The 22,152-nt window shown below is 54.3% G+C and overlaps 3 protein-coding genes across 6 annotated transcripts in view; 2 read left to right on the top strand and 1 right to left on the bottom strand.

Annotated features, from left to right (window-relative positions):
* Positions 1–11,019, top strand: part of STYXL1 (serine/threonine/tyrosine interacting like 1) — a 30,877-nt gene extending 19,858 nt beyond the window's left edge. For all 3 annotated transcript variants that reach the window (XM_018040699.1, XM_005697801.3, XM_018040700.1), the window contains 3 exons: positions 2,473–2,570; positions 3,121–3,233; positions 10,780–11,019. In XM_018040699.1, coding sequence (XP_017896188.1) covers positions 2,473–2,570; positions 3,121–3,233; positions 10,780–10,911 — 343 coding nt within the window. In that variant the 3' untranslated portion in view covers positions 10,912–11,019. The remainder of the gene's footprint in view (positions 1–2,472; positions 2,571–3,120; positions 3,234–10,779) is intronic.
* TMEM120A (transmembrane protein 120A) lies at positions 13,003–18,410 on the top strand. 2 transcript variants are annotated; one of them, XM_018040402.1, is made up of 12 exons: positions 13,003–13,200; positions 14,831–14,949; positions 15,166–15,282; positions 16,652–16,711; positions 16,899–16,994; positions 17,073–17,162; positions 17,362–17,427; positions 17,528–17,589; positions 17,691–17,783; positions 17,902–17,966; positions 18,043–18,111; positions 18,188–18,410. In XM_018040402.1, exons 1-12 carry the CDS (start codon positions 13,120–13,122, stop codon positions 18,299–18,301), a joined length of 1,032 nt encoding a protein of 343 aa, XP_017895891.1. In that variant the 5' UTR covers positions 13,003–13,119; the 3' UTR covers positions 18,302–18,410. The 2 variants fall into 2 exon arrangements, with proteins under 2 accessions (XP_017895891.1, XP_017895892.1); XM_018040403.1 differs by lacking the exons at positions 13,003–13,200; positions 14,831–14,949; positions 15,166–15,282 and adding an exon at positions 15,729–16,017.
* Positions 18,655–22,152, bottom strand: part of LOC102181832 (NADPH--cytochrome P450 reductase) — a gene marked incomplete in the record, with an annotated part of 1,163,480 nt that continues 1,159,982 nt past the window's right edge. The window contains 6 exon segments of the mRNA XM_018040400.1: positions 18,655–19,146; positions 19,478–19,562; positions 19,640–19,785; positions 19,865–20,135; positions 20,433–20,582; positions 20,699–20,875. Coding sequence (XP_017895889.1) covers positions 19,001–19,146; positions 19,478–19,562; positions 19,640–19,785; positions 19,865–20,135; positions 20,433–20,582; positions 20,699–20,875 — 975 coding nt within the window.

Genomic DNA, 22,152 nt, shown 5'->3' with positions numbered 1-22,152 from the left:
TGCTGTAACAGAATACTGCAGACCAGTGGCTTATGAACAACGGGCTTTCCCATGGTGCGGAGGCTGGGAAGTCCAAGGTGGAGGCACTGGCAGATTCCGTGTCTGATGAAGGCTTGCTGTTGGTTCACAGATGGACTCTTCTTGCTGTGGAAGGGGCAAAGCTGGCGGAAGGGGCAAAGCTCTCTAGGGGTCCCTTTCACAAGAGCACTAATCCCACTCATAAGGGTTTCTATTTCTGCCCTCATAAGCTAATTACCTCCCCAAAGCCCCACCTCCAAATACCATCACTTTGGGAATTAGGGTTCAACATATGAATTTGGGGAAGACATAAACATTGGATACAGCAACTGTTATGCCTCAGATTTTCCCTGGTGCTAGGGACACACACGCGTGCGCGTGCGCACACACACACACACTCTCACCATTGTTCATGGAGCAGGAAAGTTCTTTACAGCCTTGCTTGTCAGCCTGTGTCTTCCCAGCCATGTCCAGTCATGATCACCAAGGCCTCTATTTCCTCTAGTTCCTAATCAAAAGCTAATAAAATTCAGCTCAGAGAGAATTTATATAACATAAGAATTCAGTGAGGCATCTGGTAATAAAAATTACTATGTGAAAATCAATAAATCTTAAGAAAATCACATCAAGGCACTTAGTGAGACTGCTGAGAACAAGAGAGAGAGGGAGGAGAAGCAGATAAGTAAGACATGACTTTGAAAGGAACAATAATTAGACCGACGACTGACTCAACAGAAATCAACGAAAGGGGAATATGGAATATGTCTTTGCAGTCTTTCTGGTGATTCCCCACCACCTACCATTCACAGCATTTGGGCTAGACTCACTGGGGTTCACTAATGGGTGGAGTAAAGCAAAAGTGATGGGCTGTCACTTCTGATACTGGGTCACACATAGACCATGGCGTCTATCTTGCCGTGTCTTGCTCACTCACCCTGAAGGAAGTCAGCTACCATGCTGCCAGCTGTCCTCTGGAGACAGGTCTGCATGGCAAGGGCCTGATGGTTTTCAGCGAACAGCTAGTGATGAGCTGAGGCCCTCAGTCCAAGAGCCCGTGAGAAACTGAATCCTGCCAACAGTCATGTGAGTTCCCTGGTGGCCCAGTGGTTAGGACACGGCGCTTTCATTCCTAGGGCCTGGGTTCACTTCCTGGTGAGGGAACTATCTCGCAAGCTACCCAGTGCAGCCAAATCAATAAACAAATTAAATTTAAATTTCTGATTGTTGCTAGCATATGGAAATCCAGTTGATTTTTATGTTAACCTTGTATCCTTCAACTTCCTCCGTCCATATGTCTCCTCCATTGTTAGGCTTTCCCCAACTCCCTCGACTTTTCCCTGCCCCTCCTCTTCAGCAGCATGTGTAGGTCTTTATCCTAAAGCCTAGCTGATTGGATTAGCCATTTGTTTATGTGTACACCCCTCCCATCAGGGTGAGAGCTCCTTGAAGCTGGGAGAGGCCCTATTTGATTCATCTTGTGTCCACTAGGGTCCACACTATAGGCACTGAGCGAGTGTCTGGGGAAAGAATGAATGATTGGGGATAGATGGATGAATGGATGGTGGGTGGGTGGTCGGGTGGGGAGGGGGAGAGAGAGGAAGGGGAAGGGAAGGATGGATGGACAGAATGAATGCGTGCATGCATGGTGAATGGTGCTTGTATTTTTCACAGCAAATGCTCATGAAGAAACTAAACCAGAATATTTTCATTCCTGAATCTACTGCACCTTTCTGCATGCCACAGTGAATGGCCAGCAGGCTGTATTCTTTGTAAATAGCATTTACCAAGTGCTCACTGCACACCAGGCATTGTGCCAAGCTCCTTGCAGGCGTCTTCTCTTGGAATGTGCCTCATGCCTCATCTCCCTCTTCTCTCTCCCTTGTTCATAAAGCTTTAGCCACTCTGATCTCCCTGATGTTTCTCAAGCATACTAAATATCCTGGCCCTTGGAGCCTTTGCACTTGGATTCTCCTCTACCTGGAACACTCTTCGCTCAGATAACCGCCTGGCTTGTCCTGTCACCTCCTTGAAACCTCTTCCCAACACCACCTCCTCAGGAAAACCTTCCTGACCACCCTATCTAAAACAGGAGCCCCACCACTCTCCATCAGTCTTGCTTCCTCCATTTAACATAGCAGACTCATTACATATTTCCATCCTCACCGTCTGCACCGTGTTCCAGGAAAGCACCAGGTTTGGTTAATAGCAATAACATCCCGTTTACTGAGCGCTGTCACGTGCCAAGCAGATTGCCAGATGCCTTACATAGATGAGTTGATTTAATCTACACAACACCCCTCTGAGGCAGGCGCTGTTTTTCTGAGAGGGGACCATTTATTTACCCCCATCTCCCTGCTCAGCCTCCTCCCCTTATGGTCCTGTTGCTGTGGATGAAGGACACTACAGCCAGGCTCTGGGTGAGTCTGCCCGATGACATGCTTTTCTTCCGCTTAGTTTTGTAGGTGACGCCGACAAGCTTCTGCACATCCAGATAGAAGATTCCCTGGAAGCAAACATTACACCCTTTTTACGCCACCTCTGCCACTTCATTGGTAAGGGGCATTCTTCAACCAGGCCCGAACTGGCCTGTGCCCAGGGAACAGAGAGGGCCACGGCGCCTTGTACCTATTACTGACGGTGACTCCCAGCTCTCAGGAGAAAAGGGCGGGGTTAAGCATGGTGCAAAACCTCATGAGGCAGGCAGTGTGCCATCAGCACATTTTCCAAATGAGGAAACGGTGGCTTCGAGTGCCCAGGCCCCACAGCCAGTGCTCACTGGTTGTGGTTCACGTCAGGCTACACAGTCTGTCAGCACCCAGGTGCCCATGGGGTGCGGTCCTTCCATCCCCACCTAGGGAAGTCAGCCAGTGGCCGACCTTCCTGGGAAGGAAGCACGGATAGCTCAGAGAAGGCCTTTCTATGATGATGCTAAACACATCATTTGCCAGGCAACGAAACAGTATCCTAGAGCTGTCACGTGACCTGCCTAGACCGTGGTGTGCTGGTTCCGAACCTACTTTTGGATCCACTGAGGCCAGTCATCTTCCGGATCCTCAGAGAAGGAAGCCACGCACAGCCTCCCACCTTTCCTTCTCTCTCCAGATATTCACCTGGAGCTCAACTCCGTCATCCTGGTCTTTTCCACCTTGGGCATCAGCCGCAGCTGTGCGGCCATCCTGGCCTTCCTTATGCATCGGAACGGGCAGACCCTGAAGGTATGTATTCCCTGGTTCAGGAGGTGAGGTCAGAACTGCACCTCAAAGGAATGGGTCCCCAACACTGCCTCGGGACTTTGACGGTGAGGGGTTGAGAGGGAAGGGTCAAGGGCTTTACCTAACATACCACACCCAAGGACAGGGTGCCAAGGGCTGGGCTAGAGGCCTGGGGCTGGGCACCTGGGGCAGGCCCAGGATGCAGGCTGGGCAAGGCTGTGGCCAGCAGGACCGCCTGGATGGCCCCCAGTGCTGCCCAGCTCTCTGCTAGTGTTTGTTCAGGGCTCTCCAAGGGAGGTGCGTTTTGGCTGCTGCAATGTACCTGTTGGCCATCTGACGTCTTCTTTGGAAAAATATCTATTCAGAATCTTAGCCCTTTTAAAAATCAGATTATTCGGACTTTTTTTGTTAGTTTCTTTCTTTTTTTTTTTTTTTTGCTGTTGAGTCGTATGACTTCTTTATGTATTTTGAATATTAACCCATTATCAGTTATATGATTTTCAAATATTTTCTCCCACTTCTTAGGTTGCCTTTTCCTTCTCTGTTCAGTTCAGTCACTCAGTCATGTCTGACTCTTTGCTGTCCTATGAACCGCAGCATGCCAGGCCTCCCTGTCCATCACCAATTCCCGGAGCTTGCTCAAACTCATGTCCACTGAGTCAGTGGTGCCATCCAATCATCTCATCCTCTGTCGTCCCCTTCTTCTCCTGCCTTCAACCTTTCCCAGCATCAGGGTCTTTTGAAATGAGTCAGTTCTTCGCATCAGGTGGCCAAAGTATTAGAACTTCAGCTTCAGCCTCAGTCATTCCAATGAATATTCAGGACTGATCTCCTTTAGGATGGACTGGTTGGATCTCCTTGCAGTCCAAGGGACTCTCAAGAGTCTTTTCCAACACCACAGTTCAAAAGCATCAATTCTTTGGCGCTCAGCTTTCTTTATGGTCCAATTCTCACAATCATATGTGACAAAAGAGGAACTCCCCAGGTCATTAGGTGCCCAATATGCTGCTGGAGATCAGTGGAGAAATAACTCCAGAAAGAATGAAGGGATGGAGCCAAAGCAAAAACAACACCCAGTTGTGGATGTGACTGGTGATAGAAGCAAGATCCGATGCTGTAAAGAATAATATTGCATAGGAACCTGGAATGTCAGGTCCATGAATCAAGGCAAATTGGAAGTGGTCAAACGAGATGGCAAGGGTGAATGTCGACATTCTAGGAATCAGTGAACTAAAATGGACTGGAATGGGTGAATTTAACTCAGATGACCATTATATCTACTACTGTGGGCAGGAATCCCTCAGAAGAAATGGAGTAGCCATCATGGTCAACAAAAGAGTCCGAAATGCAGTACTTGGATGCAATCTCAAAAATGACAGAATGATCTCTGTTCATCTCCAAGGCAAACCATTCAGTATCACAGTTATCCAAGTCTATGCCCCAACCAGTAACGCTGAAGAAACTGAAGTTGAACGGTTTTATGAAGACCTATAAGACCTTTTAGAACTAACACCCAAAAAAGATGTCCTCTTCTTTATAGGGGACTGGAATGCAAAAGTAGGAAGTCAAGAAACACCTGGAGTAACAGGCAAATTTGGCCTTGGAATGCGGAATGAAGCAGGGCAAAGACTAATAGAGTTTTGCCAAGAAAATGCACTGGTCATAGCAGACCCCTCTTCCAACAACACAAGAGAAGACTCTACACGTGGACATCACCAGATGGTCAACACCGAAATCAGATTGATTATATTCTTTGCAGCCAAAGATGGAGAAGCTCTATACAGTCAACAAAAACAAGACCAAGAGCTGACTGTGGCTCAGATCATGAACTCCTTATTACCAAATTCAGACTCAAATTGAAGAAAGTAGGGAAAACCACTAGACCACTTAGGTATGACCTAAATCAAATCCCTTATGATTATACAGTGGAAGTGAGAAATAGATTTAAGGGACTAGATCTGATAGATAGAGTGCCTGATGAACTATGGAGTGAGGTTTGTGACATTGTACAGGAGACAGGGATCAAGACCATCCCCATGGAAAAGAAATGCAAAAAAGCAAAATGGCTGTCTGGGGAGGCCTTACAAATAGCTGTGAAAAGAAGAGAGGTAAAAAGCAAAGGAGAAAAGGAAAGATATCAGCATCTGAATGCAGAGTTCCAAAGAATAGCAAGAACAGATAAGAAAGCCTTCTTCAGCGATCAATGCAAAGAAATTAAGGAAAAGAACAGAATGGGAAAGACTAGAGATCTCTTCAAGAAAATTAGAGATACCAAGGGAACATTTCATGCAAGGATGGGCTCGATAAAGGACAGAAATGGTCTGGACCTAGCAGAAGCAGAAGATATTAAGAAGAGGTGGCAAGAATACATGGAAGAACTGTACAAAAAAGATCTTCAGGACCCAGATAATCATGATGATGTGATCACTAATCTAGAGCTAGACATCTTGGAATGTGAAGTCAAGTGGGCCTTAGAAAGCATCACTACGAACAAAGCTAGTGGAGATGATGGAATTCCAGTTGAGCTGTTTCAAATCCTGAAAGATGATGCTGTGAAAGTGCTGCACTCAACATGCCAGCAAATTTGGAAAACTCAGCAGTGGCCACAGGACTGGAAAAGGTCAGTTTTCATTCCAATTCCAAAGAAAGGCAATGCCAAAGAATGCTCAAACTACCGCACAGTTGCACTCATCTCACATGCTAGTAAAGTAATGCTTAAAATTCTCCAAGCCAGGCTTCAGCAATACGTGTACCGTGAACTCCCTGATGTTCAAGCTGGATTTAGAAAAGGCAGAGGAACCAGAGATCAAATTGCCAACATCTGCTGGATCATGGAAAAAGCAAGAGAGTTCCAGAAAAACATCCATTTCTGCTTTATTGACTATGCCAAAGCCTTTGACTGTGTGGCTCACAATAAACTGTGGAAAATTCTGAAAGAGATGGGAATACCAGACCACCTCACCTGCCCCTTGAGAAATCTGTATGCAGGTCAGGAAGCAACAGTTAGAACTGGACATGGAACAACAGACTGGTTCCAAATAGGAAAAGGAGTACGTCAAGGCTGTATATTGTCACCCTGCTTATTTAACTTCTATGCAGAGTACATCATGAGAAACGCTTCAAGGCTGTATATTGTCACCCTGCTTATTTAACTTCTATGCAGAGTACATCATGAGAAACGCTGGACTGGAAGAAGCACAAGCTGGAATCAAGATTGCCAGGAGAACTACCAATAACCTCAGATATGCAGATGACACCACCCTGATGGCAGAAAGTGGAGAGGAGCTAAAAAGCCTCTTGACAAAAAAAAAAGCCACTTGAAAAAGTGAAAGAGGAGAGTGAAAAAGTTGGCTTAAAGCTCAACATTCAGAAAACGAAGATCATGGCATCTGGTCCCATCACTTCATGGGAAATAGATGGGGAAACAGTGTCAGACTTTATTTTTTGGGGCTCCAAAATCACTGGAGATGGTGACTGCAGCGATGAAATTAAAAGACGCTTACTCCTTGGAAGAAAAGTTATGACCAACCTAGATAATATATTCAAAAGCAGAGACATTACTTTGCCGACTAAGGTCCGTGTAGTCAAGGCTATGGTTTTTCCTGTGGTCATGTATGGATGTGAGAGTTGGACTGTGAAGAAAGCTGAGCACCGAAGAATTGATGCTTTTGAACTGTGGTGTTGGAGAAGACTCTTGAGAGTCCCTTGGACTGCAAGGAGATCCAACCAGTCCATTCTGAAGGAGATCAGCCCTGGGATTTCTTTGGAAGGAATGATGCTAAAGCTGAAGCTCCAGTACTTTGGCCACCTCATGCGAAGAGTTGACTCATTGGGAAAGACCCTGATGCTGGGAGGGATTGGGGGCAGGAGGAGAAGGGGATGACAGAGGATGAGATGGCTGAATGGCATCACGAACTCGATGGACATGAGTCTGAGTGAACTCCGGGAGTTGGTGATGGACAGGGAGGCCTGGCGTGCTGCGATTCATGGGGTCAGAAAGAATCGGACATGACTGAGCGACTGAACTGACTGAACTGAACTGGAAAAACCATAACTTTGACTAGACAGATCTTTGTCAGTAAAGTAATGTCTCTGCTTTTTAATATGCTATCTAGGTTGGTCATAACTTCTCTTCAAAGGAGTGAGCGTCTTTTAATTTCATGGCTGCAGTCACCATCTGCAGTGATTTTGGAGCCCAGGAAAAGTAAAGTCGGACACTGTTTCCACTGTTTCCCCATCTATTTCCCATGAAGTGATGGGACCAGATGCCATGATCTTAGTTGTTTGAATGTTGAGTTTTAAGCCAGTTTTTTCACTCTCCTCTTTCACTTTCATTAAGAACCTCTTTAGTTCCTCTTTGCTTTCTGCCAGAAGGGTGGTGTCATCTGCATATCTGAGGTTATTGGTAGTTCTCCCGGAAATCTTGATTCCAGCTTGTGCTTCATCCAGTCCAGCATTTCGAATGATGTACTCTGCATAGAAGTTAAATAAGCAAGGTGACAATATACAGGCTTCTTTGCAATCTTTTTTTTTTTTTTTTTCTGACTGCACCGCACAGCATGCAGGACCTAAGTTCCCCCACCAGGGATTGAACCTGTGCCTACCTGCAATGGACATGTGGAGCCTTAACCGCTGGACCACTAGGGAAGTCCAGATTGCCTTTTTAATTTGTTGGTGGTTTTCTTTGCTGTGCAGAAGCTTTTTAGTTTGATGTAGTCCCACTTGTTTATTTTTGCTTTTGTTTCCTTTGGGTGTCAGTTCCTAAAAGTCACCACCAAATTGATGTCAAGGAGTTTACTGCCTGTTTTCTTCTAGGAGTTTAATGGTACCAGGTCTTCTATTCGAGCCTTTAATCCACTTTGAATTGACTTTTGTGTATGGTGTAAGATAGTGGTCCCACTGGACTGAAAGGGAATTCCCAACACTTTCATTCTTTTGCATGTGGCTGTCCAGTTTTCCAGCACTACTTATTGAAGAGACCATTCTTTCATCATTGCATATTATTAGCTTCTTTATCCTAAATTGGCCATATATGTATGGGCTTATTTCTGGGGTTTCTCTTCTGATCCAATGATATATGTGTCTATGTTTTATGTCAATACCATACTGTTTTTATTACTATAGCTTTGCAATATAGTCTGAAACCAGGAAGTATGATGCCTCCAGCTTGGTTCTTCTTCCTCAAGGTTGCTTTGGCTATTTGGAGTCTTGTTGTACCGTACAAGTTTTAGGACTGTTTGTTCTGTTTCTCTGAAAGATACCATTGGGATTTTGATAGGGTTTATGTTCAGTTTGTGGATGGCTTTGGGTGGTATGGACATTCTAACAGTATCCCTCCAATCCATGAGCATGGGCTATCTCTCTGTTTACTAGTGTCTTTAATTTCTTTTATCGTTGTCATAGTTTTCAGTGTACAAGTTGTTCATCTCCTTGGTTAAATTTATTTCTAGGTATTTTACCCTTTTGACGCAGCTGGAAGTATTTTCTTAATTTCTCTTTCTGATAGTTTTTTATCAGCGTGTGGAAACGTAGCTGATTTCTGTATATTGATTTTGTATCCTATCACTTTACTGCTTTGTTTATTCATTCTAACAGTGTCTTTGTGAAGTCTTTGGGGTTTTTATATATAATGTGTTGCATGCCAAGAGAGACAGTTTCACTTCTTCCTTTCCAGTTTGGATGTCTTTTTCTTACTCTGTCTAAGACTTGCAAAACTACATTGAATAAATGTGGCAAGAGTAGGCATCCTTGTCTTGTTTCTGATCTTGGAGAAAAGCTTTCAGCTTCTCACTGTTGAGTATGATGCTAGCTGTCAGCTTGTCATGTGTGGTCTTCATTATGTTGAGGTACATCCCCTTGATACACACATTTTTGAGAGTTTTTTTAAGAGGCAAATGCAAACTATGTGAACATGCCTTTTATTACCATGTTCTCCAGATATCTTAACACATGGCTACTATTTGTGCAACTTTGCCCTGGGCCATCTGGCTTCTAAAAGGTTAATTTTTGGCCCGTGTGGCAGATTAGGGATTCCACCTCCCCAAGTCTACACTTTGTACCAGAACAGCGCTCACCTCTCTACTTGTTGACGAGAACGCCTTATTCTGTTTTCCCCCGCCTTCCTCATATTTTCCCTGAGTAACTTCTGCCACAAAGCCTTCTGCTTTGCTTTGAAGCCCACTCACTCACTGTCTCCCCACTACCCAACCTTCTGGAAGCTTCTTCCTTTCTTCCACCCCCTTGCTCATTTTGGTCCCTGTTCCTAAGAGTTCTATTCTTTCGATGCTAGCATAAATGAAAATTTCCTAACTTCCTTTTCAGATTGTTCATAGTTAGTTAGATACACAACTGATTTTGTATCCTGCAGCTTCGTTACATTCCAACAGTTGTAGTTTTGTTTGTTTGTTTGTTTTCACTCTTTCAGGTTTTCTACATATGACGTCCTTAAGTGCATATCAGCTGCAGACAGAGCTGCAAAACTTCATATTTTATGACTTGGGCGCCTTTTCTTTTCTTTTTCCCTAATTGCCCCAGCTAGGACTTCCAGTACAGTGTTGAGTACGGGTGGTGGAAGTGGGCATCCTTGCCTCATTCCCCTTAGTCTCACAGGAAAAGCTTTCAGTCTTTGAGCACTGAGTATGATGTGACCTGTTTGATACGTGACCTTTGTTATGTTGAGATAGTTTCCTTCTGTTCCACAGCGTGCTGAGGCACCGCTCTTGCCTTTTTCCTTTTTCCTCCATCAGATGGGGACCAGCTGATGACCTTCCTTCACGTGATAACCTTCCCTGTATTTGGGGATGGGCACGTGAACGAAGGCAGCTTCAGTTTTCCTTCTTCAGAGAATTTGTCCAGGTTCTCTTCTTTCCATTCATTTACCCACTTCTGATGCAAGCCTTCGTTTTTCTTTCTTTATAGTCTTTCTGGCTGTGCTGGGTCTTTGTTGCTACCTGAGGGCCTTCTCTACGTGTGGCGAGTGGGGCTCACTCTTGGTCGTGGTGCATGGGTGGGCTTCTCACCGCGGGGCTTCTTGTGTTGCTGCAGATGGGCCCTAGGGCACGCAGGCTTCAGTAGCTGTGGTACGCTGGCTTTGTTGCTTTGAGGCATGTGGAATCTTCTGGGACCAGAGGTCAAATCCATGTCCCCTGCCTCTTGGCAGGAGGATTCTTAGCCGCTGGACCACCAGGGAAATCCAGTGCAAATCTTTTTGAGGCAGCACTGAGTGGCAGGCATGGGCATGGTGCTTCCTCGTCCACAGTAGGTCTCACATGTTTTCTCAGCCTTCACAGGAGCCATCTGACAGAAGACTGACTTCCGTCTCTGTATTCAGTAGCAGAGGTGCAGAGGGGCTTGCCCAAGGCAGAGCCAGCTCCTTGACTGCTTCGCCCTAGTCTGTTAACCCCAGGCTGCTGCTGTTTCTTTGTCCTGCCCTTAAGCTCTGCTGCTAGCCCCTGGGCAAGTGTCTCTTGCCCTCCTGAGCTGGCTCTCTTCAAGGTGGAAGGGGCCCAGGTCCAACCCTGAAGTCTGCTTTTCTCTCCTTGGTTCACAGAGGTCCTGGGCCTACCTCAAGAAGTGTAAAAACAACATGCGTCCAAATCGCGCTTTGGTGGCTCAGCTGTCAGAGTGGGAGAAGGTTGTCCTCGGAGACATCGTCACGGACATCCAGAATCCACCCTACTGATTCTGCGGTCCAGCTATGGGGCCAGAAGAACCTGACTTGGGGGCTTTTTGTGGGTAGTGGGCCAGGGTATGTAGCCAAGGAATAAGGCCTTTGCTGCCTGGAGCCTCGTGTCAGCCTCCTGCAGTGGTTCTTCCTCATTGGTGCCACATAGCAGGTGTTCAGACTCAGCAAGAACCCATCCCGTGGGCGTCTGGATCACCCCCACTGCACTCCTGAGGCTGCCCTGGGAGGAGCATCTGGCTGCCAGAGCAGCTGCCCTCCTGTCTCCCATAACGTGGTCCCTTGGGAGGCTGCCCCGGGGGAGCTCCAAGTCTACCCCCAGCCTTGTGTTGCTCCACAGGGGGTGTCAAAATGCCCACCCACCGGCAGAGATCCCCAGCCCCAGAGATGCCAAGCCCAGCCTTGGCTCAGGTGCCAGGCTTCACAGCTTTGAGAGACTCACGACACGAGGGCATCTCCTTACCTCATCTCCAGCACTCCTCCGTGCTCCCACTGGTCCATTGCTTGTGGGCTGGATCTTTCCTTTTGTTGCTCCCCACTCATTTTTGCCTGGCTATGTTCACCACAAAGAGATTCCCACCCTCCCATCCCCCACACCAGTTCAGTTCAGTCACTCAGTCGTGTCCAACTCTTTGCAACCCCGTGGACTGCAACACGCCAGGTTTCTCTGTCCATCACCAACTCCTGGAGGAGCTTGCTCAAACTCTTGTCCATTGAGTCAGTGATGCCGTCCAACCATCTCATCCTCTGTTGTTCCCTTCTCCCGCCTTCAATCTTTCCCAGCATCAGGGTCTTTTCAGATGAGTCAGTTCTTTGCATCAGGTGGCCAAAGTATTAGAACTTCAGCTTCAGCATCAGTCCTTCCAATGAATATTCAGGACTGATTTACTTTAGGATTGACTGGTTGGATCTCCCTGTAGTCCAAGGGACTCTCAAGAGTCTTCTCTAACACCATAGTTCAAAAGCATCAGTTCTTCTGTGCTCAGCTTTCTTTATAGTCCAACTCTCACATCCATACATGACTACTGGAAAAACCATAGCTTTGACTAGACAGACCTTTGTCAGTAAAGTAATGTCTCTACTTTTTAATATGCTGTCTAGGTTGGTCATAGCTTTTCTTCCAAGGAGCAAGTGTCTTTTAATTTCATAGCTGCAGTCACCATCTGCAGTGATTTTGAAGCCCCCGAAAATAAAGTCTCTCACTGTTTCCATTCCAACCCCATGCCAGGGTTTCTAGAAATTCCTCAGGTCTTAAAGGGAGTTTTCCTCAGAAATGGGCTTCCAAGTGAGGGCAGCACCCACCGAAAAAGCCTGGAGTCAAGGGACAAGGGGACTGATGGAGAATTTTAACAGGTCTGTCCACGTTCATTCAGCAAACATTTCCACTACCTGGACAGGGCCGAGGCATACAGGTGAACGCCATGTTGCCTGCTAGGACTCTACAGAGGGTTGGAGGTGCGGCCCCGGACCCCCTCCCCTGACACCCCAACAGAAGCCTACGCCCTCAAGCAGTGGCTTTTTGCCCAGGGGTTAGGGCTTTTCAGGCAGTAGGCTTTAGTGACCACTTGAACTGGAGCGGAGCCTGGGATGGATGCAGGTCTTTGGCACCTCCCGGTAAGCAGGGCAGAGACACCGGCAAATTTTCAGCAGGGACACAGTAGGGATTGGCTTTGTGTTTTAGTCAGGGTAGCCTGGTGTCTGTGTGAAGGGGCAGTAGCGGTGAACTTGGAGACAGGGAGACATAAAGAGACCCTCGTAAAAATCCAAGCAAGAGAAGAGGCTCGGAATTGCCTCCCTGCCAAAGAGCAGCTTCCCCAGGCGGAAAGTGTTTGAGGCAGAATGCCACCTCCCTGGGCCTTGCTTTACTCCCAGCGTGACCGGCAGGGACACTGCTGGCAGCACCAGCAATTGGCATCCCGCGTAGAGCCCCGGCGGGGAGCTGCCGCCGCCCTCCACGCTAGAGCTGCCAGGCCAGCGGCTAGCGGAGCCTGTGGCCCCGCCCCAGCCCCGTCCCGGCCCCGGATTGGGTCTGGCTGGGGGCGGGGCCAGCGGGCTCGCGGCCCCAGACTTTTCCCCATTGGTGGTCGCGGCGGCGCGAGCCCGGAAGCGGACGGGGGCGGAGGCGGCGGAGGCGGAGGTGCCTCCGGCCGGCCCGGGTTGCGGTGCTGTCCTCGACTCTCGGCTTCTCCAGCCCGCGGCCCGGCCGCAATGCATCCCCCGCCTTCGGGCCCGCTGGGCGACTGCCTGCGCGACTGGGAGGAGCTGCAGCAGGACTTCCACGGCATCCAGGTGAGCGCCAAGGCGGGCTGCCATTGGTTCTGAGCCATGTCTGTCTGGCTCGGGGTCAAGGGTCGGGTAGCCGCGGGTCTGGCTGCGGAAAGCTCGGGGTCAGGGTAGGGGACCGTGGTGTTGCTCCCGACGGCGGTGAGGCCTTGGGTCCCGGTGTCCCCGGTTGGACCCTCCTTTCGGCCTCAAATCAATGTCCGGCGGTGGTATCTTTCGCCCGCGCAGCCGCCGCGACCCCTACTGACCAGGGCAGACCTCCGGTCTCTCGTGAAGATCTCGGAAAGAGGCCCCGACTCCGACTTAGTCCCCTCCCAGGAGAGTCCGAGCTAACCAGGGCCAGTCTTGGGTCAATCACTGAGCAAACGCGCCATGGGCGCTGGCCGGGCCGGCCTTCCCCTCCCTCGGGCCGGGCGGTCTGGGCTGAGTGTGGATGGGGAGAAGGACGGGAGGCCGCGTGGCCTCGGTCCGGAGAAGTGGGATTTAGATGAAGTCCCTGGATGGGGGCGAGGCTGATCCTGGGTGCAGGATAGCTTCCAACCACACAGGACCACGTGGCTGCTGCAGAGAGTGAGGGGAAAGTGGGTGGGCGGGGCCCTGCCAAGAGACCTCATGGGCCTGACAGGGGTGGGAGTCTCTCTGAGACCAGTGGAAGCCAGGCATAGCGGGGGTGGGTATTGTCTGGATCTGGCTGCTATGGGCCGCTGTGCTGTTCTGCGGACAGGTGAACAGGGGAGTGTGGTGGCTGGGGGTAGGCCAAGGTGGCCCCTCCTTGAGCATGAGAAACAAACCCCAGCCAGGGTAGAGCCCAGGCCAGCTGGGCACTTGATCAGGCCTTTGCCTCTCTTGGACTGGTTCCAGCCCTTTCCTGTCCACATTGAGCCTGACTGCCCCCTGGCCTGTCCTGGCCAAGTTGCTATCATTTGTGCTTCTCCCCAGGGTCCTGAGCAGGGCAGACCCAGGCTCCCGAGCCTGGGCACCACCATCCTGGCCTCAGCCCCTGCCTGACCTTCCTCACACTGCCCCTTGCCCCCTATCTCCAGGCTGCTTCTTCTCAAGACTCACCCTAGGGGGCAAAGTGCTCTGGGAAGCCCTGGGCCAAAGGTGCTGGGGGGAAGGGTAGAGGAATGGTCTTACAGTAAGAGGTCCAAGGGCTGAAGCCTGGTGACCTTTAACCCAGAAGGAAGATGCTGGGAGTGCCAGAGCAGCAGTCATCTTGAACAGCCTCAGCTCCCCTCTCCCTTGCAGGATGTCTGGACAGGAGGCTCTGAGAAGGTCATGGATGGCTTTAGGCTGCCTGCTTGGTCCAGACTGTGGACCCGTGTGGGCTTAGAATGCAGACTCAGGATGGGCAGAGAGGGGTGGGAACAACTAGTAGATGGGCTGAGACTAAGAAAACCTTCCAAGAACATGTCTGTTTCTGGGGGCGAGGTGCTGGGGGGCTCCTGGGCTTGCCCGAAGAGCTCTGTCTCCTTGCCTGCCTTGGAGAGAGAGGACCCTTGGGGCATTCCTGAGGCTGGCTCATCTGGCTGTATCCTTGAAGCCCTGGGCGAATGCCTGCCCCACCCCCTTCCCAGCAGGCTCTGGCTCAGGGGTTCCCTAGCCAGCCTGAGCCTTCTCCCTCCCTGGTCCCCAGGAGACCCACCGGCTGTACCGCCTGAAGCTGGAGGAGCTGACCAAGCTGCAGAACAGCTGTACTAGCTCCGTCGCTCGGCAGAAGAAGCGGCTCCAGGAGCTGGCCCTTGTCCTGAAGAAGTTAGGACCTGTCCCCCTGACGTGCTCCCCTGCCCTCCCTCCTCATGTCCCTGGCCGTGGACCGGGGGTGGCTGTCAGGCCTGGTGGGGTAGGGAGCTGGCGCTGCCTCCGAGGTGCCCCTGGGCATGGCTTCTCCCCTCTCTGGGCTGTGTCTGCTCCCCTGCCCCCCAGGGGGACTCTGGCTTCTGACTCTGGCTTCTGGGGCCCCACCTGCAGATGCAAACCCTCCCTCCCGTCAGAGGCCGAGGAAGCCGCGCAGGAGCTGGAAAACCAGATCAAGGAGCGACAGGGCCTCTTCTTCGATATGGAGGCCTACTTGCCCAAGAAGAATGGGTGAGCCGCCCCTCCCCCAAGCTCGGCTCACAGCCCCGTCTCCCTCTGCTTGGTTTCCTGGACCCAAGGGGGCTGTCAGACCCGGTCGTCCCTCAGGGACCGCCTCAGTGACAGTGGCAGCTCACTATGATGACGGGCGCTTTGTGTGGGACATACGGAGAATCGGGGAGAGCACAGACAGGGGTGCCTCACCACTTGGGAGGCCGGAGAAAGCCTCTTGGGGTAGGTGATGCCTGGGCTGCATCACAAAGGATTAAGAGGAGGGAGCCGGCTGGACCTGGAGAGGTGCAAACAGCAGGTGTCACATCCAGAGCATAGGGTAGGAGGTGAAAGGTTGCCGAGAGACCAGCGCAGGAGCCAGCCTGCGGCGCTCCCCTCTGGCCCAGTGGGCAGGAGAAGCGACAGCTCAATTACGCACTTAGATCAGCCGCAGTCGCAGCAGAGGACGCGGCAGAACCCGGGACTCCGGGAAAACAGTCCAGCAGAGAGACCGCGGGGAGAAAGCATGTCCCAGAAGGCAGGGGAGGGAGTGGCCAGCAGCCTGAGATCAGATGGCCCCCCGGGGCCAGTGTGGGGGGCCAGCCAGAGGTAACACAGAAGGGGAATGTTTCCTGGAAGTTCGGGTGACCTTGGAGAGAGCCGCTTCCAGGAGGGTGGGGCTGGAAAGGTGATATTAGGGATGACAGAAGAGCCGAGGAGACAGCCAGGTTCAGGCAACGCTTGCACAGCTTGGAGGTGAGTGGAAGGAGAAACCAGTGCCTGGAAACTAGCAACTAGAGCTCGTCATGAGGGTTGAGGAGTCGCTCCTGTTTGGGTGTGTGTTTGTACACAGGAGGGACTTGAGCATCTCTGCCTGCTCAGAGGTGGGGCCTGCAGAGGGTGAGACGCGGGAGGGGTGCAGTGTGCCCTGGAGGGAAGTCCCTGGGGCGCTGGGAAGGGGTGTCAGGGAGGAGGGGCGTGCAGAGAGGAGGGTGGGGAGGCAGCAGGGAAGATGTCACCTACCTGAAGGTGACAGGGTGGAGGGTTTGGGGGAGGGTTGGCCGGGACCGCCGCTGGGAATGAAAGAGGGAGGAGCTCGCAGCGAGGCGGAGAGGCAGCCTGGCCTGCAGTCTCAGTCCCGCTGTGCCCCGTAACCTCTCCGCGGCCTCAGGCCGGTCCCTGAACCACTGTGAGCCCGGGCCTCAGGCTTGCGTGTGAATAGGAGCCCGTACAGGTGCCGCTGCTTGGTACACGGCTATGACTCTCAGACGAGAGGAGCTTGGATGGGGTGGGTGATGGCACCCTTCGGGGTTGGCAGGAGGTCGTGGTGCGGTCGCGGGTGTGGGTGGCTGCAGTGGGCTTGGGGCTGAAGGCTACTCTCCTCCCCCAGGTTGTATCTGAGCCTGGTTCTGGGCAACGTCAACGTGACACTCCTGAGCAAGCAGGCTAAGTAATTTGTGGTCGCCACGCTCCTCCCCCGCCACCTCCCACCCCGGGGCCCCTTCCAGCCTGCCCCAGCCTTCCTGGCCAAGCCTGGAGCTCAGGGGCCACTGCCCGATGGCACCCCAAGCAGCCCGTCGGGAGGCCTGGGTGGGCCCCGCCAGCACCCAGCCTGCCCCATGAGTGTGTCCCCCCAGGTTTGCCTACAAAGACGAGTACGAGAAGTTCAAGCTCTACCTCACCATCATCCTCATTCTCATCTCCTTCACCTGCCGCTTCCTCCTCAACTCCAGGTGGGTGTCCTGCGGGGGGTCTGGCCCCCTGGACCCTCTCGAGGTGCCAGCACCCACCCTCTGCACCTCTGCCCACAGGGTGACAGACGCTGCCTTCAACTTCCTGCTGGTCTGGTATTACTGCACCCTGACCATCCGTGAGAGCATCCTCATCAACAACGGCTCCCGGTGGGCGAGGGCGGGGCCCAGCCCCCTGTGGGTTGGGGGGGAACGCCCCTGGGGCTGCCCTGCAGAGTGGGGGGCAGGGGGTGCCGTGGCTGAGAAGCAGGGTGGTACTGGCTCCCTCCCACTGCAGCCCCACTTCCTGCCCCCCGAGCCCTGATCCTGGGGCTGAGGGGGCAGGGGTGACGGCGGCTCCCTGACGCAGGATCAAAGGCTGGTGGGTCTTCCATCACTACGTGTCCACGTTCCTGTCGGGAGTCATGCTGACATGGTGAGCGGGTCGGCTTGGTCCCAGGGCCTCGGGGGAGCGAGGGGCAGGGAGAAGGGGGGCGTCCCTGAGCGCCCCCCCCCCCCCCGCCCTCTGCTCTCAGGCCCGACGGCCTCATGTACCAGAAGTTCCGGAACCAGTTCCTGTCCTTCTCCATGTACCAGAGTGAGTGTCTCCGAGGTCCCTGCTCTGCTTAGGACTCGCCCCCGGGAAGGGCGGGCAGGGGCTTGGGGCTCCAGCCCCGTCCTGATGCCCCCCCGCCTCAGGTTTCGTGCAGTTCCTCCAGTATTACTACCAGAGCGGCTGTCTGTACCGCCTGCGCGCCCTGGGCGAGCGGCACACCATGGACCTCACTGTGGGTGAGTCAGGCAAGGCCGCCCTGCCCTGCGGTCCTGCCGGGGCGCCGCAAGGGCCTGTCCTTGCCTCTGGCTTGGGCTCTGAGTGACGGGGCCTCTCTGCCCCGCTGTGCCCCTGCAGAGGGCTTCCAGTCCTGGATGTGGCGGGGCCTCACCTTCCTGCTGCCCTTCCTCTTCTTCGGACACGTAAGTTGTACCTGAGCCCCCCGTCCACCTGGCTGTCTCGAGCAGGGACTGTGTGTAAGAGCCCCCTCCCTCCCAGTTCTGGCAGCTTTTTAACGCGCTGACGTTGTTCAACCTGGCCCGGGACCCCGAGTGCAAAGAGTGGCAGGTGAGCCGGGCCCTTGCCTGGGGAGGACGCGGGGAGGGCCGCCTGGCTCCCGTCCTGACCCCGATTGCTCCCCCAGGTGCTCATGTGCGGCTTCCCCTTCCTCCTCCTCTTCCTTGGCAATTTCTTCACCACCCTGCGGGTCGTGCACCAGAAATTCCACAACCAGCTGCATGGGAGCAAGAAAGAATGAGGCTGGGCCCTCCCTGCCCAATGGCACCCCTGGCCCGGAAGGGGCTTCTGAAGCTGTGTGTGGAGGGGGTGGGGACTCCTCGTGTCCAGGAGGGTCTCATCTGCCCTCCCCTGGGTTTTATGGGCTCCGTGGGCCCTGAAGGCGTTGCTAGAGAGGAGGACCTGGGCGCCAGTGGCCTGAATAAAGGAAGACAGCTCCGAGCGCCTCGGTGTATGTGCTCCTGCGGGTGAGACGGGCTTGGGGGTCCTGTGCTGCCACCGCTTGGGACCTGGGGGCCCCCGAGGTGTCTCTGGGGTCTGAGCTAAGGAGACCCAGGTGGAGGCCTCAGATCTGTGCAAGCACTGCCCAGCAAATACAGAAAACAGAACTTTATTCCAAGGGCCAGAGGTTATTTAAAATTATTTACACTCATCGAAAATCACAGGGAGGGGCCAGGCCTCATCAGTTGACAGGCGGACCCCTGTGTTCAGCCACTGAGGGCTTCGAGGTGCTCACACACCTCAGCCTGTCACCCTCAGCCGCACCCCCTGGGCTGACCGGAGGGCACGGTTTGGGCTGTGAGCAGCCTCTGCTCTGGGCCTGCCTCCGGGGCCGCACCTGGCAGAACCACCCAGGAGACGGCAGAAGGGAGTGAGGCGTGTGATTACATGATGGGGAGGCAAGTCTGTAGGGCATGAGCGGCGGAGCAGGGCGGGTGGCCTAGCTCCACACATCCAGGGAGTAGCGGCCCTTGGTCATCAGCTTCTTGACGTAGTCCACGGCCTGGGCCTGCTCCATGGCCCCCTGCTCGGCCACGATGTCATAGAAGGTGTTCTGCACATCTCTTGCCATGTTCCGAGCGTCCCTGCGCGCAGGACGGAGGAGGCACTGGGGGAGGGCCCTCCACGGGCAGGCCAGCCTCCCGCCCCGGGCCTCTGCCCCACTCACCCCCCAACTCACTCCCCCCGTCTGCCCCACTCACCTCTCCACTCACCCCTCCTCCTGCCCCACTCACCCACGCCTCTGCCCCACTCACCCCCCGCCTCTGCCCCACTCACCCCCCCTCCTGCCCTCCTCACCTCCCACCTCTGTCCCACTCACCCCAGCCTCTGCCCCCCTCACCCCGCTCCTGCCCCTCTCACCCCCCGCCTCTGCCCCCCTCACCCCGCTCCTGCCCCCCTCATCCCCCACTCACGCCGCACACGTAGATGTGGGCGCCCCCCTCGTGGATGAGTTCCCACAGGTGCTCCTTGTCCTTCTTGAGCAAGTGCTGCACGTAGACCTGGGGGCGGGGTTGCCTATGAGGGAGGCCGATCGCCCCCCGCACCCCCCCACCCTGGGGCCTGGCCCCGGCCTCACCTTCTGGGGCTGCTCCCGGGAGAAGGCCACGTTGAGCTGGGTGAGGGTGCCGTCCTTGTGGAAGCCAGCCAGCTCCTCGCGGTACAGGTAGTCCTCGTCAGAGCGCCGACAGCCGTAGTAGAGAAGCGTCTCGCCCACGTCCTTGCCTGGGGTGGGGGCGGCCGGGTGAGTGAGGGGCCCCAGGCCCGGGCCCCTGCCCGGAGCCCACCCGGGCCGCACACTCACCCTGCTGCCTTAGCCAGGCCCGCTCCTGGATGAAGCCTATGAAGGGGGCGACCCCGGTGCCGGGGCCCACCATGATGACGGGCGTGGTGGCCTTGAAGGGCAGGCGGAACTGGGACTTTCGCACGTACATGGGCACCAGGGCCCGGCCGCCGTTCTCCCCGGCCGGCTCCTTGGCCCGCAGCCAGCTGGTGGCCACGCCCTTGTTGATGCGGCCCGTCTTGGTTTTGTACTCCACGGCCACGGCGCAGATGTGCACGGAGTTGGGGTGGACCTGGGGGTGTGCAGGGGTGAGCGTGGCGGTGCCCGGGGCCCCTTCCCTCCTGCCACCCACCCCGTCATGGGGTCCCTGCTCACAGCCCCTTCCTGGCAGCCGGCCTGACTGGCTCTTGGCACCAGGGCCGGAGGGCAGGGTGCGATCTTACGGTCTAGCCTTCTGGATACACAGCCCAGGAGTCCTGAGCAAAGTGCCCGCGGACGTGGGGCAGAGCTGGGGCTGCGGCCCAGGGACCTGGGGCTCTCTGAGGAGCCAACACTGTCTTCTCTACGGGGCTGGGCCCGGAGCCCCCACCTTGGAGGACGAGGCGATGGAGTAGTAGCGGGCCTGGAGACGAGGCAGCAGCTCACACAGGTGGTCGATGGGGGGCCGCAGGGATGGGTAGTCCTGCAGGATGGCCAGGATGTGCCGCCGAGCCTCCAGTACCCACCTCAGGTACAGCTCCTGGGGACACAGACGTGGGTGAGACGGCGAGCGGCCCAGGGGCCCAGGCAGCTTGGGGAATGGCCGGGCCAGGGGGGCTGGCGCTCCGGGTGCTGGGGCGCTGGGGGCAGGCCCACCTTGCCCTCGCCCGATGAGGAGGCCATCTTGCGCAGCTGCTCCTGCTCGGCGGGCTCCGAGGCGTACTGAGCCAGCTCGTAGAGCACGTTGGTGCGTGGTGGGTTGGTGATGTCCAGGTAGTAGGTGAGGGCCGTGCGGTAGGAGGTAGGGCAGGGGAAGGGGTGCTTCTTGTTGGACTCCTCTGCAAGGAGAGGGCAGCAGGGTAAGGGATAAGGGGCCACCCCGGAGTGGGTGGGGTGCCACAGGGAAGGGGTGGGCCAAGTCTTGGTGGGCAGGAAGCAAAGCCAGCTCTCTCGGGGTCTTCCTTAGCTTTGGGGCAAGGCCTGAGGCGCCTGGCTACTAGACAGGCAGTCTCATCAGAAGCAGGACGCTGCTGGGGGCGGCCTGTCACTGTCCCTATCCAGGACAGTCACTGCTCAGAGAGGGTGGCTGAGGGGGAGCCCCCCGGTGGGGCCTGCCTGCCTGTGGGCTGAACCTGGTCCACCGTGGGGGCTCTAGGCTCTGACGGTGAGATGCCAATACTGGGCCTTCGGCTGTGATGACAGCCCCCTTTTTATTCTTGGACGCAAGCAGAGGTTGGTGCACGGGGGGCCCACATGCCAAGCTTTTGGGGCGGCATCTTGTACACTCAAGGCACTCCGCCAGCCCTTGCCAAGGGGTCTTCCACTGCCAGAGTCAACAGGCCGGCTTTACTGACACCTACCCACGGCCAACCTTTGTGTGGATCACGATAAACTGTGGAAAATTCTGAAAGAGATGGGAATACCAGACTACCTCACCTGCCTCTTGAGAAACCTGTATGCAGGACAGGAAGCAACAGTTAGAACTGGACATGGAACAACAGACTGGTTCCAAATAGGAAAAGGAGTACGTCAAGGCTGTATATTGTCACCCTGCTTATTTAACTTCTATGCAGAGTACATCATGAGAAACGCTGGGCTGGAAGAAAGCACAAGCTGGAATCAAGATTGCCGGGAGAAAAATAAGGAGAACCCGCTGGGCCGTGCCCGCTCACCCGTGCCTCAGTGCCAGGCGCGACCGAGAGCCTTTTCCGATCTGCCGGAGAGTGCTCAGGCAGTGCTCCTCCTGGGACTGCATGACAGGGCCTCATTCGGCCCTCCGACCACGATTGACCGACAGCCCTGACCCAGCTGAGATTGAGCCAGAACAATGATCCAGGCTCTGACGTGTTTCACAGAACAGGCTGCCTGTGGGTCATGAAGGTTGGAAAGTGGACAGTTGCTACCTAGCCCCTCACGTGGGCGTCCATTGTCCCTCTGCTGTTTCCTTTGGCAGCCTTCCGGAGTATTCGAAACCATCATCCCATTCTCTCCGAATTCCCTACCCTCCTGTCCCCCTGTCCACAATGTCCCCAACAGTGGCCTCTCCCAGCAAGGATGCAGGACGCTTGGGGCCAAGCGCCACCCCAGTGAACCTCCCATTGTGAAGCCCG

The sequence above is a fragment of the Capra hircus genome, chromosome 25 (genome assembly GCF_001704415.2).
Source record: "Capra hircus breed San Clemente chromosome 25, ASM170441v1, whole genome shotgun sequence".
Classification (NCBI taxonomy): Eukaryota; Metazoa; Chordata; class Mammalia; order Artiodactyla; family Bovidae; genus Capra; species Capra hircus.
This window is presented reverse-complemented; position numbering and strand designations above follow the sequence as displayed.